The sequence below is a fragment of the Poecilia mexicana genome, unplaced genomic scaffold, assembly GCF_051168715.1.
Source record: "Poecilia mexicana isolate PSO_F unplaced genomic scaffold, ASM5116871v1 scaffold_14, whole genome shotgun sequence".
Classification (NCBI taxonomy): Eukaryota; Metazoa; Chordata; class Actinopteri; order Cyprinodontiformes; family Poeciliidae; genus Poecilia; species Poecilia mexicana.
In genome coordinates, this window is record NW_028263383.1 from 12,362,787 (window position 1) to 12,384,978 (window position 22,192).

Below are 22,192 nucleotides of genomic sequence, written 5' to 3' on the forward strand. Positions count from 1 at the left end.
AAAACAGAGCTTTGACACTGGATGGATGGATTTCTGAAAAGGTAAGGCTTGGTATACGGCACTGGCTTTACAGTAAATCACTACAAGTTATTTAATAGAAACAAAACTAATATGGACAGTGGGAGCTGTAGTTTAAATATGAACTACTACCACTGAATGGATAAAATCTTATCCAATTGTACTTTTGTGTGTTCAGGATAAAATTATGTCCTAACAGCCGATTATTACAGAACATTTGGACCACTGATGTTCCCGTTATACATTTACATCTTAATCTACCAGAGGTGGTTTTATTTTAGTTATTCAATTGAAAAAGTGAAATTTAAATATAGCAATAATCACCATGTAATGCAGCTGAAAAATAAATGTAAAAGCTTCACTTATGGACTCAGTAAGCAGCTGCATGATTGAAGGACATTTAGAGAAACTGCTCGACTGAAACTGGTGACTCCAGACAGAAAGACGACGCCACATTAATTTGAAAGGTTTTATTAACTCCTTCAGTGCGCTTATCCAGCTAAAAAAACCAGCATCACAGCTGAGTGTCCAATTAAATACACAAATTTATGAGTCAACGCTGTGATGAAGGTGAAAACATCCATCCGCTTCCAGCTTCATTCCTCCTGTTAAGTCGCCTTCCAGGTTTAAACAAAGCCAATGTGGAGCAAAAATCACATTCACCCTTGGATTTTCCATTGTCAAAAATGTAACTTTATTCAATTCAATGAACCTAAAAGAATAATCTCCAGTAAAAAAAAATAGACAACTAGAGCAACTAAAAATAAGGATAATCTGGAAGGAGGGATATCGTTTTTTTTCCTTCTTCAAGGATACAAAGCCATGAGAACAGGACTATATTTTATGTAGATCCACAAATATGTGTGTGAAAACAGTAATAAGCATTTTATCTTTAAATTAATGACACCACACAGGCAAGTTAAAATGGTCATGCTATTATTGGGATACAGAAATGAAGGGAACTAGAGAGCAGAGTGGCTGTCAATATCCTAAAAGTAAAATATTAACAAGTATGAACAACGCCAGTGCAACCAGTAAGCAGGGACAATCCTTTCAGTGTGGTAGTGTTGGCAGGATTCTCCGCTTTATTTTTCTTCACACCACTGGTTCTCTTTGCGTACCTGCACACAGAACAGCCGGCAGGTGAACTCTCGTTTTGCCTCGAGCGAATAAAATGATCTCATTTATGTTTTAATAAAGTATAATAAGTACCTGGGCCTCCTCCTCCTCTGTGAAATCATTTTTGATGTTGAAAGTCTTCCTGATCTCTTCTGGGGTTTTGCCTTTGATCATGTTGGCCACTGTCTTGCAGGTGACATCTAAGAGGCCTTTGATGTCCAAATAGTTAGCGGCCTAAACAGACGAGAAAAATAAAGAGCAGCAGCACAAGGCGAGGCGGTGAGAGGATGAAATGGTTCTGCACCATAACAGCAACAACAAAGGAAAATCTGAGTCCAACATTCGTTTCAGGCTCAGTGGTTTAAACAGATGTACTGTAAAATCAGGCAATTTAAAAGTTAAAAGCTTAAAGAGGTTGTGTTTTAAGGTGTTCATTTGCATTGACATGTCTAATATAATTTTTTTAATTAATAAAAAAATTAAATCAGTAATTTAAAAAATATAAAACAATAATAAAATCAAGAAACGTGTTCCGTGCCGCCATCTTTACCAGCTTGGGTCACTTGTTAAAATACAGGAGAAGGTTCTGGAAGGTGGGCGGGGCTTAGGCCGGATCAGACCGTCTCCATGGAAACTAAACCACGCCTCCTTTTACCGTTAAGGTAATATTCTTTTCAAACTAAAGCTGCCATGATAAAAATCTGGAGCATTGTGTCTGCTCCAGACTTTTAATGTTAATCAACCGAGCTAAGCTAACTAGCCAGCTAGTATTAGCTTCCGGGTTAGCATCTCCAGAACGTCAAGTAGTCAAAATATTCTGCTTAATAACTACGCAATGCGTCAACAGGTTTCATATTCCACAACTGTTTGTCTTTAAAAATATTTTTAAACCGACACCAACTTAAATTTTATTTGACTGTTTATTCAAGATTATACTGCAAAAATATCTCTGTATAAACTTATGTATCAAAATAACAGTTTTAAATACCATCACTGGGTCTTAACATTTTTGTTTTATTTTTAGCAGTAGAAATGAATGTTTTTTTAATGCTTTTATATTAACACACCATTGTGTTATATAATGGTTCTAAATTTGGGGGTAAAAACTGATATTATTCCAGGGAGTCATGCAGCCAGTTCTGCATCAAAATAATCATTCAAGTTATTTATTCCTCATTAGATATCCTTTAAATGAATGAAGCCTCTTAGGGTTTGTGGTTATAAACACAGGTGAAGGTTCATCAGCTCATGTTTCTGTTTGGCAGCCGCAGTGAGGGACCAGAACCAGAACCAGGTCCAGGACCGCACTCGGGTTTCCCCTCACATGACCGGCCTGTTTACCCGTCCTGCTGCCCACATCAAATCATCAACCATCTGTTCTCATTTAAACTTAAAACAAGATTGTTTCAACTCAACTATTGGCTTGGATAAAACAGGAAACGTCACACCATCGGTTTGGCTGCATTTAAGATATTCAAGAGAAAAAACTAATCAATAATTATCAATAGACTGATAATTCAGTCAGTAGTATTGTTTTAAGTTTTTCAGCTCATAATCAAGTGTTTGATAATTTATGACCAAAAGGAAATTCCTGAATCAACTGGTGCCAGTTCATTTAGAGAAGAGAAAAATAATCCCAGGTTTGCTCGTAGCTGCTGCGGTCAGAGGTTTCTGTTTAGACGGGCGTTTAGTTTTAAAGTTCTACGCTGTAAAAAGTTATTTTACCAGGATGAGTTCAAACAAGGTGCCTTGGTCCACTTTGAGGAATTCCTGGTCCCAAACAGGAATGTCGTCCGTCCTCTTCTCCTTGTTCTCGTCGTCCTCAGGGGGAGGGGGGTCGTCTTTGTGATGGGTGCACCACTGAATCACCTGGAGGAAAACGCAGCATGCACATTTACCTGCAACCTGACCGGATGCATGCAGGAGCTCAGCTTTAAATCAGCTGGTTCAACGTCTCCAAGGGTAAAAAGAAACGTGTGCAACCGTTTAATGAACCGATTCTCAGACTCAGTGAAGGCAGCTGGAACTGCAGAAAGCTTCCCATCGTCACAGTTTAAGTTTGTTTTTATCATGGAGAAAACAACGCTGCCCGTCAGAACCTGCTGCACAGATTTATGTTTACTATTTAACTGTTTTAAAGGTTGTAATACCTGGTAGGATACACTTTAAGGATCGAGTATTTTCACTGTTCATGTCGGTTGAATGAATCCCAGAGAACCAAAATACACAGAAGATCCAACAAAACAGACTTACTGAAATGTCCAACAGGAAAACGGTAGGGATGTGCCGATCAGGTTTTTTTCCTGCCGATACCGATACCGATCACCCATGAGGGCCGATACACCGATACCGATCACCCATGAGGGCCGATACACCGATACCGATCACATAATTATTATTTTTTTATCATAAACCCTACTGGTTACATTATGTGGAAAAAGGAACCATGAATTCACCTTAATTTAACACTTGTTTTTAATAACTTTTTCCAAGAAGAAAACTAAACAAAACAGGCATTGTGCAAATTGTACTGCTATTGATAATACTATCTTTAACAGACTGATAACATATGAAGGCTCTGAAGAGGCTAAATAATACAAAGAGCCAAAATAAAACCTCTCAACATTGCCAAGAAGTTCAAGTATAAAACTTAACATTCAAAGGCAAAAACAGGATCCATTACAATAAACAATCCAGAGTTACTGAATGAAAACTTCCTGTTAGCATGGCGGCTAGCTGATTACTGCTAGCTCTGATTGGCTGTTTCTGACTGAGCGGAGTAATTATGCAGATCAGGGAGGAGATCGATTATTTTCTCAGAGATTATCTGTCTCATGTTAGGACAGCGACAGTTTTAATACGGATGTAAAATGTATTTTTTAAGTTAGATGCTGCAGCTTTAAGCAGGTTCGGTGTGAGAGTCACTACCAGGTGGAGCAGAAGCGAAGCTCCGTCTGTCAGATATTACTACCTGTAGCGTAGCAGCGGTTCAACAGGAGAGCAGAACCAGAGTCTGACATCGCAGCTCGAAGACTTAAATAATTTTCCAGGTTATTTGTTTAGCTTTCTGACCGTCATGCTAATCCTGGTGAGTGTTTGTAGCTGTGCGCTGCTTTACCTGCTGTCTGATCCTCCGTATGTCTTTTTTACTGCAGTGAGCCTCGATGTAGCCAAACTCCGTCAAGTATGGCATTGTTTTTATGTCGTATTAGATTTGTTGTGTTGATGCATTTTGACCTGCTTCAATTTTCCGCCGCAACACCAAACTTCCCCATTCACTCAGTGCGTTATAGTTCCACATCGCTTAGGATTTGTTGCTGCGCGTTTGCGCAGAGTGAAGGAAAGAGGAGACCAGCTGCACAGGCAGGCTGGAAATGAGAAGCAGGTGATCGGTATCGGTAAAAGAGACAATGATCACCGATCATGCACTTTTTCACGAAAATCGGCCCGATTATGATCGGTGACCGATCGATCGGCACACCTCTAGAAAACGGCAATATAAACAAACAGAGGTGTGTGTGTGTGTGTGTGTGTGTGTGTGTGTGTGTGTGTGTGTGTGTGTGTGTGTGTTACCTTCTTGAGAATGGCAGCATTGACATTAGGGAGGGGGACGGGGTCATCGTCTCCTTCATCATCCATTCCCAAATCTGGAAACATAGAAACCAGCATTCATCTGCATTACATTCACGATTATTCGTGATTATACTCGATAAAAAGCAAAATCGTTTCAGAAACCGATAATTAGATGATTCACCTTCTAACATGGTCTTGATGGTGACGGACTGCTTGGCGATCTCAACGTCCACCTCAAAGATTTCCCCATCAGAGCTCTGGAGTTTTATCGTGGGCATTTCCTGAAACAAGTAAAATTCACTTATTTACAGAGTTTCCTTTTAAATGGCCAATAAACTTATTGATTATTTTATTCCTGGACATTTTTATACTAAATATTTAGTTTGAACTATTGTAAGTATTTAGTATAATAACGAGCAGGTTTATGCATTCATTCAGAACAAGGTGTAAAGATCTATAACATTTAAATGGATTATGCTTCATCAGACACACAGTCATGTTTTTCATCTTAACCAGATCCAGATACATTTTTAAACCAGTATCTGAGTTCCCAGTAAGTCACTTTAAAACAAAACATAAAAAAACATTTGAGTTGCAAAAACATAAATTCTGATGAAGCAAATAAAAACAAGAGAACTTTCTATGGCAGTAGATACATTGATAATTAAATTTGATTATTTATTACTAATAAGACACGTAGCCCAAGATCAACATCATACTTTTGGTTTGACAAAAAACAAAAATCAGTTCAGTGAAGATTAGCTTTGATTTTAGTTTACTGAAGAGCAGAATCTCCTTTAACTCTGTTAATGTTTTCCAGAACAATCTGCTGATTTTATACTTTTATACCTCTCCACTTGCTTTTCAAGCCTGAGCAAAACAAACAGTGTCCAGGATGAAAGTCCTGAAAACGAGGTGAACACACCGACATGAAAAAATGATGATTAAAGCAACACACAGTTCCCACAAGTCTGAACCACGAGTGATCGCCGCCATATTGGCAAGCAAACGCAGTGCAATGCATCGATGAACTATGGCTTCCAGACCAACAAAAAAAAAATATATGGACACTTCTGACTAATGTGCAAGAGAAAAATATAAACAAAATGGCTGCTGACAGGATCGAAAGGTGTCAGACGATGAGAAGCTGCCGCCGATCTCCTGCTCACTAGAGAACAGGAAGAGTGTTTACAACACGGAGGAGGATACATGTCCATCTTAGCTAGCAGATAAAAGCTCCACCAGCTAAGATAATGTTGCTAGTTTGGCAGCAAGTAAATACCACTGATATTTATGTCAGTGTTACAGAGGCGGGTCGAGGACTCAGGTAGTTGTAATGTACTTTAATTGTTTATAAGTTAGATAAGAACGAAGCCAGAGCTAGTTCTAACCATGTGGCTTGTTTATTGTTGTCATAGCAACTCCATAGCAACTGCCTACCAACATGGCTGTCAGTTACAAAGGTCACAGAAGTGTGATGTCACATGAAACATGTATTTAAAAATGTTTGATTTCAAATATGATTGTAAGAGAATGCTTCCCCCCCCCCCCCAGAAACAGGCTCACATCCAAACAGCCCCCTCCGACCCACAGCATCATACGTCTCCTTCAGCAGGCAGCACTGTGACATCAATCTTTTAACACAATTCAGCCTGATCTGATTTGTCGGAAACTGCAGAAGACACAGGTGAACCCATGACTGTCCACAGTCATCATCATCTACAATAAGACTCAAGAATCTTGAATGAGTCATAACAATTAATTTCCACTTGGGATTAATAAAGTATTTTCGAATTAAATGTTATAAAATACCATGTTATCTGCTGTTCTTAGTTATAAAAACTAAGACAAAAGTACATCAAGTGATAAATATTTATTTCTACTGCTGAAAGTTTCATGGCAGTTAAAAAGAAAACATGAAAAATCTTGCAACGCTTTATTTTCTACTTTAAGTATCTAAAACTTCAAAAGCTTTACAGTAAATTAACCAATTAACCCAGAAAAACTGACGTTAAGCTGCTGTAACTGTTCGGTAACCTACATGCAAAATATTTCGCATCATTTGAAAATGCCTTGATTGTTTATTCATTTGTTTCAACTCTTAAACCCAATTACCGTTTTTCATACTTTAATTTCTTTTTCTTATTGATGTTCTGACCTGAATAATAAAAACATTGAACCAGCGTTTAATGCTTTGCGTTGGTTAGCAAACAAGCTAACGTTAGCCAAAACTACTAAAAAGGCTCGTTGACAACGTGCCGTTTTCCATTTCTACTAACAATACATGAGTATATGTCTTTTATAGTTAGTAATAATAAAACTGTACAACCGTAAATGTAATTTTAGGTTAACTGTGGGGGTGTTGTTGTCAATTACATTAACTTATTAGCCGACCAGTCATGCTAACGTGCATAAGCGAAACAACGGAAATGCTGAACAATTAGCCTGTTTACGAATGAACACTGTGGACAAATCTCGGATATAGTTTCCATCTAACACCGTAAAAAGGACAATAATTATACTGTGACTTTACAAATAAGATAAATATTTATAGTGTCCAAACAGTCTGCTAACCAGTGTGCTAGCCTCGGCGAGGCCTCTTACCCACCAGACCGAGGCGTTTTATTAAAATAATAATTTTTTAAAAAGACACAGCAGTTATAATCACTATTTAACGACAAATGACACACAACGTAGAGCTACGTACCGTGAATAACTAAGCTGAAGTCAAGCTGTGAATTTCTTCCGCTGTTGTGCAGAAAGGCCTGAGGAGCGTGGCGCTTACCGTCTGCGGCTGTGAGTCTGAGGCTGAACCTGCTGGAAGCGACCTGCCGGCGGCTGGACGGAGGGAGGGGGCGGCCTGTTTATCACATCTGCGGCTCCGCGGTAACAGGTCACAACGTTCCGGCCAATTACCTATTTACTTTTATTATCGTTTGCATTTTGCGGAATACTATATATGATTTTAAATGTTTTATGTGCAGGGCCGGCACAAGCTTTTTTGCAGCCCAAAGCAGGTTTTAATTTTGGGCCCCTTTCCAATATGTTAACACCAGATGCTTTATCATTCCCGTGTGATTTGGGTAGTATCTAGTTACATTTCCTCAATTACATTTAGACCTACTTGAGTAGCTTTAAAAGAAAAAAACAAAACAAAAAAACATACTTTTAGGAATATTTTTTTTACTATATTATGAAGTATTTCTGCTCTTACTCGAGTCAAATTTCTGGATTTTCTACCCACTGAATGAAAAACAAACATGTTTTAATCAACAATTCACCAGATTCAGACACACACCTGCAGTTTTTGTTAAAATGTTAAAAGTTTTTTATTGAAGAAATTGATTTGGAAAAAAATATATTTTGCCTAATTTCTTGGATAACTTTTTATTTTTACTTGAGTAAAAATAGGTTGAAGCAGTGATGTTCTAACTTGAGTACAAATTTTGGACACTAAAAAACTGTAGAAAATGATTTGCAGTAATCTATACTTATGTACTTTTTAAGTGTCCATCCTTATGAACATAGCATTATAAAAGTAAATTTTGTAACTTGGCACTATTTACATTTATTTGCTTATTTTACTGTATATCAACAAAAGATTCTTTTCTTTTTACCATTTTTATGTGTACCAATAATCAATCTGAATGAATAAACCAATGTGAAGTTGATTTAATAAGTGTCTAACAATGCTATGAGTTAGAAAATGAAATTTTACCCACCTTAAAAGATCAGATAAGAAAATAAAATGCTTCACAGTGGGTGTGGTGTTGCTTTTGTAACCAAGTCATCAGATCATGACACTTCCCACATATTTTTGGAGACTCCAGATGTGTGCTTTTTTATTTAGTCAGGATTGCATGATTTTCCTCTTCAGAAAATGTTTCTGCATTGCGTCTGAAGCAGATGGGAGATTGTAGCCAGAAATTCCTGGAGCTTTCTGAAGTTGCTCTCGGCCTCAGTAGCAACTCAGACCAGTTTTTCTCGTCTTTTTTCGCCATTTTGGAGGACTTCCAGTTCTTGGTTGTGTCACTATAGTGCCCTCACCTTTAAGGTATTTTGTACAATTTTATGTGCACACATTTTTCTGATTTGCGTATCTGTGTAATATTATGTTATTGTGTGTATGGCTGTAAAGTACCTTAAGTTGTCTGTCTGGAAAAGCACTATTGAAGTTTAATCTATTTACTTTTGCAACTTCCTCAGACATTTCTTTTTCCTCTGGGGTTGAACAGAGTATGTCACAATGAAAGTGTAAAATTATTCAGTTATCTTTTATTTGCATTTTAAAATGTGATGGCATATTAAGGCCAGTGTAGATAAAGAAAGTAAATTTCCATCAAGAAATTCAAATTCTCTAGAAATAAATAGGTCCTTCCTGAACTCCAAGAGTAGAAAAATTGCAAAAAAAAAAACTCAGGAAGTTCCTAGAACAAAAATTTTCTGAGCTCGTAAAGTTGGAAATTTCACGTTTTTTTGAGATCTTAATTTTTTTTTTTTTTTTTTTTGCAAGTTCCTAACTTGGAGTTTGGAAATTTACAAGCTTTTTCTAGAAAATTTCTGAGATTAATCTCAAAATTGTTTGGTGGAAATATACTTTTCCCATCTCCATGGCCCTGATAAGCCGTTGTGTACTATATCCACTTTAACTGTTTTTGCGGTGTTATACCTCCGACAACCACTGGGTGGCGCTAAATAACAAGCCCTCCTAAGTGTCTGAAATGATGCATTTTATAGAAATAAACATTTCCAGACACTTCTTCTTTAACCAAACCGTTACGTTTGATTCACTTAGATTTTATACCTTAAAAAACAACTCAGACACCCAGAAGCCATCTTTATTATTCTAACTGCTTAGTTAAAATACAGAGAGGAAGGGAGTCGGTGAGTTGATGAGGATTTTTTATAAGTTACAGGGGAAAACTGTACTTTGTGTAAAGCTTTAGTTTTCTTTACAATAAAAAAACAGGAAGGGAAAAAAATCATATCATTTATAATCTGCGTTTTTTAAACATATAATACAAATGTCAAATGTATTTAAATGTACAAAAGTGCAAACATATGTTGAGATCTGCTGAACTAAAGCTGATGGGACTCGAGCAGCTGCAGATGTACAGAACGAGGAGCTTCATGGTTTCGTCGTCAGCAGCGAACATCGCAGTGATTATGGCACACACCGTTTGGTCCATCCGCCTCCCAGAAACTGCCTCGTCGCTGTGTGGATGTTCAACGTGCACTGCTGTGTTTCCCAGTTTTCTGTTCCTCATTCGTGTCGGTATTGGTTCAGAGTCGTTTAACGGCTGGACTCGGCTGTACACGGGTCGCTAGGAGAGGTCAAGGTTCACAGGAAGTAGTCTGGGGTGCGGCGGGTTACGTGTGGCTCTCCTCTGCGGGGCGCCGGATCGAACTGCAAGCTGAACAGACAAGAAAGGTTGAAATTACAAATCTGAGCAAAATATAATTTACCCAGCTATTAAACCAGGGGTGTCCAAAGTGCGGTGCAGAGGCCATTTACGGCTCTCTGAAGGATTTTGGGCGACCCACCAACCGTAGTTCAAGAATTGAACAAATCATAGTTGGCTCATATTTTATGGCAAATGGCATCTTAGAAAATATTTAAAAATTAAAAAAAAGAGTCCCATTTACTGAAGACACTACAAGTGTTATTATTGACCTAATTTTACTCAAAAGCAAATCTGACACCCCAAATAAAAACCTAAAGCCTGTGTGTGTCTTATACTAATGTTTTCTATCTAAATTTTTATCAAAAATTCAACTTTTTTATTTCAATAAAGATTTTCATTATTTAGTTCATTAATGAGCAGATAAAATTAAAAAATGCACAAAAGGTTTGCTTTAAAAATGCTATAAAAATGATAAAGTTCTCATGGCTAAAAGTTTGGACTCAACTGACTTAAGCGAAGCAGTTTGTCTCATTTCAAACGTTTTGTCTGCACCAGAAGGCTCCTGCTGGATTATTTTTGTACTTACAAGGAGTATTTGAGAGTGTCGTCCAACTCCATGATGGCCGCCTGGTTGCCGCAGCGATAGCAGTAGTTGGGGGCGCTAAAAATCGTCACCACGTTCCTCTCATGGCACCAGTTGTATCCCTGAATGAAGCAGATGTCATAAACAAGCAGTACTTTGTGTGGGTCTGAAACTGTCTGGTTGACAAGGTGCAGAACCGGACCTCCATGACGAGCTGGTGGGCTCGGGACACCAGCGTGAGGCGGTTTGCGTGGTTGAACGTCTCTGAGATGTCCTGGCCGAAGGTGTAGCCGGCGCCACGGGGGGAGATGCCCCAGCCGCCGCGGTCGTCCGGATCCGACCACAGCAGGTCGCACATGGGGCCCTGAGGGACACAGGAGCCAAACACTCAGGAAAAATAGGAACTTTGAGAACAATCTTAGAAATTTTCTAGAAAATAATCTGGATCCTACGGAGCCCCTAAGGGGACATGGAGAAAAAAAAAAAAGGAAAGAAATCTCGACTTATTATCGCGAGATCCCGACTTATTATCTCGAGATCCCGACTTATTATCTCGAGATCCCGAGATAATAAGTCGGGATCTCGAGATCTTGACTTAGTTTCTCGGGATCTCGAGATAATAAGTCGGGATCTCGAGATCTTGACTTAGTTTCTCGGGATCTCGAGATAATAAGTCGGGATCTCGAGATCTTGACTTAGTTTCTCGGGATCTCGAGATAATAAGTCGGGATCTCGAGATAATAAGTCGGGATCTCGCGATAATAAGTCGAGATTTCTTTCCTTTTTTTTTTTCTCCATGTCCCCTTAGGGGCTCCGTAGGATCCTCCTAAGCTACAAAAGTCAAAAATTTGAAGTAAAAAAAAAACATTAAAATATTTTTTTAGGAAAAAAAAAAACTACAAATTTTGATTAATATCAAAAAGTTTCTATAAAAAAATTTGACAATTTCTGGGCTCCAAAAAATTTCAGAAATTGAGATTAAACTCAGAAATACTGTACAAAAAAAGTGGAAATTTCTGAGCTACAAAAGTTAAAAACGTATGACTTTACGAGCTTAGAGAAAGTCTTTTTCTAGAAAAATCCTGCTCTCGCACATTTTTGACTTTTGGAGCTCGAGATTTCCACGTTCTGAGCTTTTTCTTTGGTAGAAATTTACTCCTTTTATTTCCCATCTACACCATCCACCTCTCTGTTCATCACATTTAAAAACCCTGAGATTTACTTTCACACTCAGGTTTTTTGTGAAATCATTTTTTGTGTGTGGTTCTTCACATTTCCAAATATATGCGACTTGTATTTCATCTCCCAATTTGACCTAAAAGCGTCCTGCATGCCCAGCAGAGGGCGCAATAACGTCAGTAACATACAGAGCATGCTCAGTGTTTTGCCAACCGCCACAAAGCATTACGTAGCCTAAATTGCAATTTCAGATCAAATCTAATACTTTCCTATCAGTGTGATATTAACAGCAATAGTTGTACACATTTAGATGATGTTACCTCATGTGGTACTTCCTGTAGACGGTCCAGAGCCCTGATGTGGTCCAGGGTGTCTATAGATGGCGACAGGCCTCCATGAAGGCAGAAAATCTGAGAGCAACATTTTGATGTAATGATGAGTTACCAGAGGCGGGAAGAGTCGCCAAAAACATTACGCAAGTAAGAGTAGAGATCCTTCATAATAAAACTACTCATGTACATGTAAAAAGTACATCGCGGTAAAAAATACTTCTAAAAGTACATTTTCTCAAAATTATTCAAGTAACTGCAACTACTTGCTACACGTCTGTCATAAATCTGAGCCGATATAGGGTCGACTCTGGTGACTCAGGTGGGATAACGCAGCGGCTCTCCCCGGAGAGTCTACCTGCCCAGCGGCTCTCACCCGAGAGTCTACCTGCCCAGCGGCTCTCACCTGAGAGTCTACCAATGCGGTGAGCGGCAGGTAGTCGAACAGGTCGGTGAAGTACTTCCACACGTTGGCGTTCCCGTATTTCCTTAAGCACTCGTCGTAGAAACCGTAGACCTGCGTGATCTGTCTGCTCTCGTGGTTTCCCCTGAGGATCGTTATTCGCTCCCGGAAACGTACCTGAGACGCCAAGAGGAAAAAATATCCTTTATAAAACAATGTTTCTGCACAATCCACAGGAGAAAGCTCCGGTATGTAACCACCTTAAGAGCTACAAGCAGAGTGACAGTTTCTACGGAGTAGTATCCTCTGTCCACGTAGTCGCCCATGAACAGATAGTTGGTGTCGGGGGACTTCCCTCCGATCTTGAACAGCTCCATCAGGTCGTGGAACTGGCCGTGAACGTCGCCACACACCGTCACCGGGCATCGCACCTCCTGGACGTTCGACTCTTTGGTCAGGATCTCCTTTGCCTGCAGGAGGAAACCACAGAAAGTCAGGAACGTTAAACATTTAAACATCATCTGCAGCAGGGAGTCCAACATGTGGCCCAGGGGCCATTTGTGGCCCTTGGACTGATTCTGTGCGGCCCTCAAGTATAAAACAAAGACTTTTTATTTCAGTTAGGGTAAAATTATTACCAACATAATTTCCTACAATGAAAAATGTTCATTACATCACAAATATTAATCTTCTTATGATTACCAGAACCGCGTTTATCCAGAGACTTCGACTGAAAAGCCGACTTTGCTGAACCCAAATCAGATTCAACTTAAACTTTTTGAAAGGAAGTGACCCACATCCCGCTTTAATAACGATTCAGTAAACATGTAAAATCCTTTTTGAGCTTTGGATCCATTATGAATAAACTCCATTTTGTACAGAAAAAATAAAAAAATCTGACAACTTTCTTTGCTTGATTTTTTTTTTTGAATGTGATGATTTTACCTAATGAGTTTTAGCCTCACCTGCTTGGATCCAATTAATTGCTTCATACAGAAATTAGTCAACAAATGATCAAGCGATTACTAAAGGAAAGCTCTGCATTTTTGCATTTTAGGTTTTTAAATGTTTACTCTTATTCAAAAAAAGTATTTGAATTATTTATTTGCAGTTTTAATGCATTTCTAAAACTGTATAAGAAAGGCTAAAGTATTTCTGCAGAATGCGGCCATTTAAAGTAAAGAATCCAATTAATCGACAGCTCAATCCTAAGGTAGCAGTTATTTGCAGCCTGCTGCCGTTTTATTGGTGATTTATTCCAGCCACGCAGCAGAAGCTGAGGCCTCCTGCTGCAGTGCATGACTCAGCATGAGGCCTGCAGTCGTTACGGCCGCCGCCGCCTCACTGAGGGCAAAACAGAAAAATAAAATCGTTCTGAAGAGATGCTTTAATACACACAACCCTGATTCCTTCAGCTCCATTTAAACACTCCGGATTTAACAGGGTTACCATGAGAACATTTTACATTTCAAGAAAAATAAAGGTGATTATTTTATTATAAATTAAAACAAGCTCTGTAATTTACATTTGCATGATTTATTGTTTCTCTTTTTGGGCGATAAAAGTCCAGTTTTAATGTTCATTAGACTTTCATTAGTTTAATGATCTTTGATCATTTGTTCTTGCATTATTATTAAGCCATTATTTCCATTATGTGACTAATTGTCTCAAAACAACAATATTATCATTTAGTACAATAAAACTTGCTATTGTGACCGGCCTTACCACAGATACTATGAGTACTGAAACAACATGGGCATTTCTGTCACCGATCAAACAAACGTCTCCGTTCGTTTCTCTAAAGTAACTTGGTTTGTTCGATGGTCCCATGGAGCCGTTCGCCGGGAGTCCGGCTGCAGACGGAGAGCTTTCCCTGGCCTGCAGCCAGCGGACGGGATCCAGACGGTCAGCACGGCCTGCAGCGCTGCACAAACCTGACCTACATTTACGTGCACGCTGCACGTGCGCACACGTACATGTGTGTTTCAGTCTGTGAGGCTGGGAGAATATTCTAGATGCCCCAGAGTGGAGCAGCGCTGAGCGAAGTTGTTTGGAGATTAAAGAAACAAATAAGTGGGTCACGTCTCAATAACGGATCCATTTTCAGTCGTTTTGCCTTCAGTTTCCAACTTAAAGTTAAACAATGAAATGAAAAAACAGTCATGAAGCAGAGATTTTAGAAAACAATCTTTGGGCTGCAACTGTCTATTATCTTAATCAATGTTTGAATTGAGTTTTCTGACAATTAATTGGATTAAAAAATATATTTTTAATTTAACCACTTGAGCCTTTATACATTACAAATAAACAATTCAATTCCATTTTACACAAACATTTTATTGCCTAAAATGCAGAAACACCATTTTGTTATTTTATAATGATGGTTATATGAACCGTTTTCATCTTGACCTTTAAAATACCAACATTTCAACTTAACTTTACATTTTGGTTCATCTGATTATGTTTAAATATTAAATTACCTTTTTACTCTGAAGTAGTTCTACTCTTACTGGAGTTCAGTTTTATTGGGTAGTCTGCCACCTCTGATGGTTACCTAGCAACCCACTCTTTGGTTGCTTAGCAACAAACTGCTGAGTAACTGGTGCAGCAGCAGTTTAAGGTTTCACAACAAAACAACAGAGTGGAGTGAAACTGGAAAACAGGAAATGTCACCAGACGTTTGGTAGCATGTCAGGTATTTGAAACAAACAATAAAATCAATAATTATTGATACAGACTGATATGAAACTCTGATATTGAGAAACGTCTCTCAGCCCACACCACATCCTCCATCAGATTTAATTTATTGATGATATAACCTGTGAATTCAATAATAATCTGCTAAAAAAACCTGAAGGAGATTACTCTGATCAAATATTACATAAACCTGAACAGTGCGACCTTTAACCCTCAGTCTGATCCACTGAGGAAATGTAGCAGAACAAACCACAGACAGATGTTACATAAGACTCAGTAAACCTTCACACCACACCTGAGTTGACACACCTGTCCAGGTCTGCAGGTGTCAGATGCCTCAGAGCCGAACGTCGAGAAACAATCAGCAGCTTCCCGGCTGCCGCCGTATAATCCCGTTAAAGCCAGTTAAACCCGGCTCAGGCTCTCAGGGCGAATTAACGGCCATAACGAGATGAACACAAAGGACGACTTCATTACCAACAACACGACGACGTCATTTCCTGTCTCATAACGAACCCAGAATTAATTCATTTCTAACGAAGTGGAAAACAAGCGTCTGGTTAAACATGAACAGAGGTCATGAGGTGAGGCGACCATCACCTCATTACATCATCATGACATCACAACAGGTGATGTCATGTCCCAACAATACTAAAAAAGTACTCACACCCCATTACAACGGCAAACCTGATGTACTTTATGCAAGTATTGCATAACTGAACTGGAAGGAAAATGAGACGCTGGTTTCTAAATGTGTTCCAAACAAATCTGAAAAGTGTGGAAGGCACATTCTGACCTTACAGGTCTGTCACAACAAAATGTTGCCAGTTTCTAAATTGTCCAAGAAGTTATTTCAATAAATAACATTGTTGTTTTATCCAAAATAAATAAGCCAAACAACAGAAACAAGCAAATCAGGAATTATTATAAACAATAATTCTTTCAAGAAAAGTCTGGTTAAGGCCAAAGAGCCAGACTGAAAGCTTTTATCATCCAGGTTTTGGCTGAAAGAGAGAAAAGAGAAAAATGATAAATCATGCAAATAGGAATCGTCTAATTTAAACTAATTTTAATTCATAATGCGATTAATTAATTTATTGTTTATTGTGACAACTTAGAATTAAAGCTTCAGATATTTCCAAGTATGTGAAGAGTGAATATTTTGCCCATTTTTCTTTTCAAAAGGCTGAAGTCTGACCACAGGCTGTTTTGTATTGATGCCATTTAAACGTGTGAATATAGTTTGACGCTGCCATCACCAGATTTAATGCTTAAGTGGATTTAAATTTGGTGTTTGTAGCTGATGTTTGTTTTATTGAACAGCAGGTTTAAAAAGAACAGAAACAGATTTTCTAAAGATGATTCAGACCAAGACTGAAAACTACAAACCATGACACACAGTCGGTTTAATTTAACAGAAAAAAAACAAAGAGGTCACCAGGAGGATGAAGCTCCTTTTCTGAACTTCATTACATTTTCTCCATCTAACTGACAAAGACAATCTAATTTCCAGGCAGCAGAGGATTGTCTTCTTTTAAATTAAATTAAAAGTAATTAAATAACAACCAGAACTCCCTGTTCTGTAAATAAACTGGTTCTGAGAGACTCCAGGCTGTGGAAGCACTGGGACAACTGGAAAAACGACGACGACGTTAGCAGCTCAGATTTTCAGGATTCCTGCCGCCGAAGGAAACTCAGAGAGTTGGAATGTAGGCAGAGGACGAATCACACACACACACACACACACACACACACACACAACCGTGCTGTCCTCAGTCACACCCTCTGATCCTCTTAGCAACAAAGGCTGCCACGGCGCTGCTGATGCAACGCACAATCAATTATGTCCTCTGCTATTTTGGAAGCGGGGGAAGCTGTGTGGGCGCGTTGAGCTGAGAATATTAACGGAGAACCAGGGATGGAGGCAACCGTCTATTTTTAAAGCTACTTTGTTCTATTCTTCTGAAAATAATACCAGCAATATTTCATCTGACAACCAAAGAAGGCTAAAGAGCAGTTAGGAAATAATTGCTTCACTTTTAGGATCAGGTCCGTCATCCTGTTACACGATAAGTCGTCCCAGAAGTTATTGCAGTAAATGATAATATTGTTGTTTTGAGACCTTTTCCAGGAATACAATGGTAATTATGGCATAATAAAGGAACCGATTCTCAAAGATCGATAAACTTTAAATTCTTATGAACATTTAACCCTGGAAGTGGAAGACATTTTAAATATCCAAAATAAAACAAAACAAAATGAATTATGAAGTCTCTGCTAGTTGTGATCAAACACCAGACTGAAACTTTTATCCTCCAGAAAACTGATAAACTATGCAGGTGGAAATGACTGGGCTCGTTTTCATTTATCATGAGATTAAGGGATTCATTGCTTATCGTAACAGGACTATTTATGAACATGATGTCTGAGCCAAAGCAGAAAATAAAAGTCAGGATTAATGAGCCCCTCGACTCCCTGACTTTTAACCTCCAGCACTCAGCAGACCAAACATGGCGATGAGCCGACTTCCTGTTTCCTGAAGGAAAACAGACCTGCTGAAAGAGAGGAGCGCTCTGGAGGGAAAGTACTGAAAAATCTGATTCTTCTCACTCATTGAATGCATCAAAACAAAAAACCTCCATTATTTCCATTATACAAATTCATCAAGCAGCAGCTTTAATGCACGTTTGAGCTGAATTCAAATGAATGTTTGGTTATAAAAGTTGGATAAATGGTTATATAGTTTGATGCATTAGTTGTTGCATAAACCTGAGCAACAGGCTGCTGATCCTTTTAAAACTCTTACAAACATATTTCTACGCTCTGGTTTTGATTTTGGCTAAAACTAATTTGTGCCAATAATGGTGATTTTATATTTTTGTCATTTTAAAATGTGACATAAAAATTAACTCTTATAATTTGTTCATTTTCTTTGATTCATCATAATCCGTAGTTAGAAAAAACAAACATCTGAATCAATTGAGTTGAAGTCAGCAGGTGAGATCATAAAATAAACCTCATTTAGTTCCATAATGCAAAATGGATATAAACAGAGGAGGATCCAGAAATATTACTCAAGAGTATAAATACTTTAACATATTTTTACTCAAGTAAAATGAAAAAGTAGTAAAAAAAAAAAAGTATTTGGTAACAAAAAAATCTACTCAAGTACTGAGTAATAATCAATAATTTAATATTTAAAAATTACATCAGACAGATCAAAATATAAAGTTAAGTGGAAATTTTGAGGATGAAAATGATAATAATTCATATAAATAACAAAAATCAGGTAAAATAAAATGTTTCCAAATCAGATTCTTTCAATAAAAACTTCAGAACCTTTAACAGAAGCTGCAGGTTTGAGTTTGAGTTTGGGGAGTTTCCAGTTAAAACAGGAACTTTACTCAAGTATAATAAAATTACTCAAAAATAAAAGTACAGCATTGTAAGAAAACTCCTATATTTTTTTCAAGTAAATTGAATAAATATAACTAGTTACTACCCACTCTGCATATGAACAATACAAGTCGTACAATTTGATGATGCAAAACTTTTGTCATGGTAAAAATCAGCCCATTTTTAAAGCATAAACACAAAAGTTAACTGAATTTATTTGGAACCTGAAAAAACCTTCAGACTGGAAGGATGTGGACAGGAAACGCCAACGTTTTAAACATTTTATTCTCTTCGGACCTAGAAACACCTCAGTCAGATGCTAGTCTTTCCAGACAGCGTGTGGATGCTGGATTGGGGTTAAGCTGCAGCTCAGACCTCTGAACTGAGCAGCGTTTGGCAGCAGGAAGCAGCAACATATGGACCTGCTGCGCGTCCAGCTTACAGCTCAGAGATGCAACCAGCAGCAGCAACAAACAACAACTCGCTCCGTATACTCCTGCTCTTTTTAGAATTTAATACAATAAAAGAAATATCCATTTACAAAAAGTTTTGGTTGCACACTTGAAGAAAACGGCACTAAAAAAAAAGGGAGATAAAAAATAAATACATAACTGGAAAAACAACTACACTGCAAAAATACAAAATCCTACCAAGTAATTTTGGTTTAGTTTATAGAGTAAATATTGCAGTCCACTTAAAATAAGACAAAACTAACAACAAGGAACTTTTAAACCAAACTTTTAAAAGCTTGTTAGAAGTCAATATTTCCTTAATTTTGGTGAAAAGGTTCTGGTTCCATTGGCAATTATTACACTTATAATACATTTTCCCAGGTTATAAGTGAAATAATCTTCTTTTGTAAATATTAAAGTAATTATTCATTTAAAACAATGTCCTAAATTTTGCTTAAATGTTACTTTTAAGTTAGTTTTCTTATTGCAAGTGTACCAAGATATTTGAACTTGAAACTAGACCAAAATATTTGGTAAGATTTTGAGTTTTTGCAGTGTACAAACACTGGTTTAAATGAATGAAAGCTGTAAATGTGAAATCACTTGAACTTCCAGTGGCCAAGTTAAAGTTAATTAGCCACATTAACTCGTAGTAGTTGTTTTAAACCCGCATGTATTCAATTGGCTTATCGGTTTCAGGCTCCAGCTACTAATTACCGAATAAATAAGACGCGCCGCGCGGTGAAATCTATACTATAGACGCCATTTTAAGAATGTCTGGAAGGCAACAGAGAGAACAGGCAAGATGCTGAATTTAAATGTCTGACTAACATGAATCCGCTCCGGTGTCTTACCTTTTCGCAAAGTGTCTTCACTTGTCCCTCGGACAGCTGCTTGCATTCGTTCAGCTGCTCGATCCACTGATCAAGCTCCTTCGTAAACGTCTTTTCGTCCATTTCTGTTTTATTCTTCTAACAGCAACAGTTGCTTTTTTAAACCGAACCGTTGAGTAAAGCGGTTGGAGAAGCGGTTATCTGTCGCAGCTCCACTCCAGGCGCTGTAAACAGAAGCACGGACCTCCAGCTGCCAGGTCGCTGTGATTTGACTGAATTGAATCTGAACAAGGGGAGGGAAAAGGCGTCAATTTGAGAGCTGCGATGTCTGTAAAGATGGCCGCCAATACGGCGGGCATTTCCGGAAAGTACCTTCAAAATAAACGCTTTCTAGCTTAGCTACCATTTTAGAGTGAAAGAGACAATTTAATCAGACCCAAATCTTCTTGCATGATCGTTTTACTCCTATAATTTTTAAGCAACTCAATAACAATCTCAACACTATAAACGGAACGCCAGGGGAAAAAAACTAAAGATAGTAATTCATAATGAAATATCTCATAGCTTAGTCATCTATGTTCCATTTGCCTCCAAATATCAAACTCCATCCATCCATCCCTAGGAGTCTCCAGGGATGTGAAGTTCCTCCAGGTGAGTTCTGGGTCTGCTCTGACGTTACTTCCTGTTGGAGCCAACGTGAGGTGTTGAAGAGTCCCGTGTTCAACACGCTCCAGCTAGCTCATCTATGAGCAGCAGCTCCCCTCACTATGGGGGAAGCTCATTAATGCATGCTGATGCATTTAAATCGGTGAAATAAAATCCTTGCTCTGTACTACTTCCGGTCTGCCATGACCTGATTGGTTCAGCTTGACTCAGCGCTGACAGGAATAACAGTTGGGAGGGATGACAGCAGCTCTGTGATTGGCTCCCAGCTTAACGGAGAGGTTTGTATCGTCGCTCCCTGGAACTTTGCCTATTTTATATTGTAGCAATGACGTCACTGTTAGGGTAGAGCGAGTAAACAAAGCAGAAGGCATCCGTGACCTTAACCCGCGTTAGACACACATGAAAGCAGCACGTAGGAGACGTGCACAGCAGCACGTAATCTGAATCTCACAGATTAATGCGGTTTTCATGTTTTTGGACATCTGAATAAGGAGGAAAGCTGTGCGGTCACTTCGCGTTTCATCAAACCAAACACTGTTGCATCATGCGGGAGACTGCGTGTTGACTACAAGCTTTGTACATCTTGACTGAAATTTCTACCAGTTTCTTTTCACAAAATTATTCAAGTTTGATGAGATTCAGTGAAGAACGCAGGATAGAAACCGTTTTTAAGTCTTACCGCAGATTTCCAGTCTGATTTTGATCTGCCGGTAACATGAATTTGCATTAGTTTAAACCATTTGCCGAATGTTTAGTGTTTGACCTGCTGGAAGGTAAAACAACACCTCAGTCTGGACCGAAAAAGATGTTTAATACATTCGGTCTTCCTACTATTTACCATTCAGTCATTTAAAAGGGTCATAAAAATGCTTTGAAGAATTAATGTCACTGGTTCATTTTCTTCTTATCCACCCTTTTCTGCAGCAGTAAACCATAAAATAAAGCACTTTTTTGAGAGCACATTGCTTTTAATTTGCAGCTGTCGGATATGACGCTTTCTGCTTTGCAAAGAAAGGAGACAAGCCACATTGTTGAAATTATTTGAAGCAGACTTTATCATCTCAGGTCATTCTCACGTCAGTTTTATTCTGTCTAAACAAACAGGGTGGATGATAGTAAATACCACATGGATATTCATCCGTTTCCAGGACATTTTCCATGTTTCTGCAGCGTCAGGTTTCTAGTCTCTCACACATGACCTGAACCCATTCTCACGGAGCGACAGGCGTCTTCTGTTTCCTTGTGTTTCACATTAACAATTTATTAAGCACTTTGTGAACAGCCTTGTTGGTGTAGATCATTTTTCAAAGGGTGTTCTGCTGGTAGTTTATCACTTCTGGGACAGAGAGACGGATAAAACAGAACTGGACCTTGGCTCTTCTGAATTAAAATGAACAGTTTGCTTCTCTGTGAAGCTGTGCCTCTTTCCTGCATGGATGCGTTAATAGAGATATTGCTGACATTAACAACATTTACTCTTTTCTTTCCCATAAAAAGTGATCTTGGCTCAGGATCCATTCACATCAGCCATTTTTGGTT

General features: G+C 38.4%; 2 protein-coding genes across 2 annotated transcripts; both read right to left on the minus strand.

Annotated features, from left to right (window-relative positions):
* Window positions 1-473: 473 nt before the first annotated feature.
* On the minus strand, window positions 474-7,567 carry skp1 (S-phase kinase-associated protein 1). The gene is made up of 6 exons (XM_014985176.2): window positions 7,418-7,567; window positions 4,892-4,991; window positions 4,711-4,784; window positions 2,863-3,006; window positions 1,231-1,371; window positions 474-1,139 (listed from the first exon to the last, which is right to left on the minus strand). The coding sequence occupies exons 2-6, from the start codon at window positions 4,986-4,988 to the stop codon at window positions 1,104-1,106; spliced, it is 492 nt and encodes a 163-aa protein (XP_014840662.1). The 5' UTR covers window positions 4,989-4,991; window positions 7,418-7,567; the 3' UTR covers window positions 474-1,103.
* A 1,967-nt stretch (window positions 7,568-9,534) lies between these two features.
* ppp2cab (protein phosphatase 2 catalytic subunit alpha b) lies at window positions 9,535-20,282 on the minus strand. The gene is made up of 7 exons (XM_014985175.2): window positions 20,009-20,282; window positions 12,870-13,079; window positions 12,613-12,786; window positions 12,198-12,287; window positions 10,901-11,062; window positions 10,702-10,820; window positions 9,535-10,124 (listed from the first exon to the last, which is right to left on the minus strand). Exons 1-7 carry the CDS (start codon window positions 20,108-20,110, stop codon window positions 10,052-10,054), a joined length of 930 nt encoding a protein of 309 aa, XP_014840661.1. The 5' UTR covers window positions 20,111-20,282; the 3' UTR covers window positions 9,535-10,051.
* Between the last annotated feature and the right edge of the window lie 1,910 nt (window positions 20,283-22,192).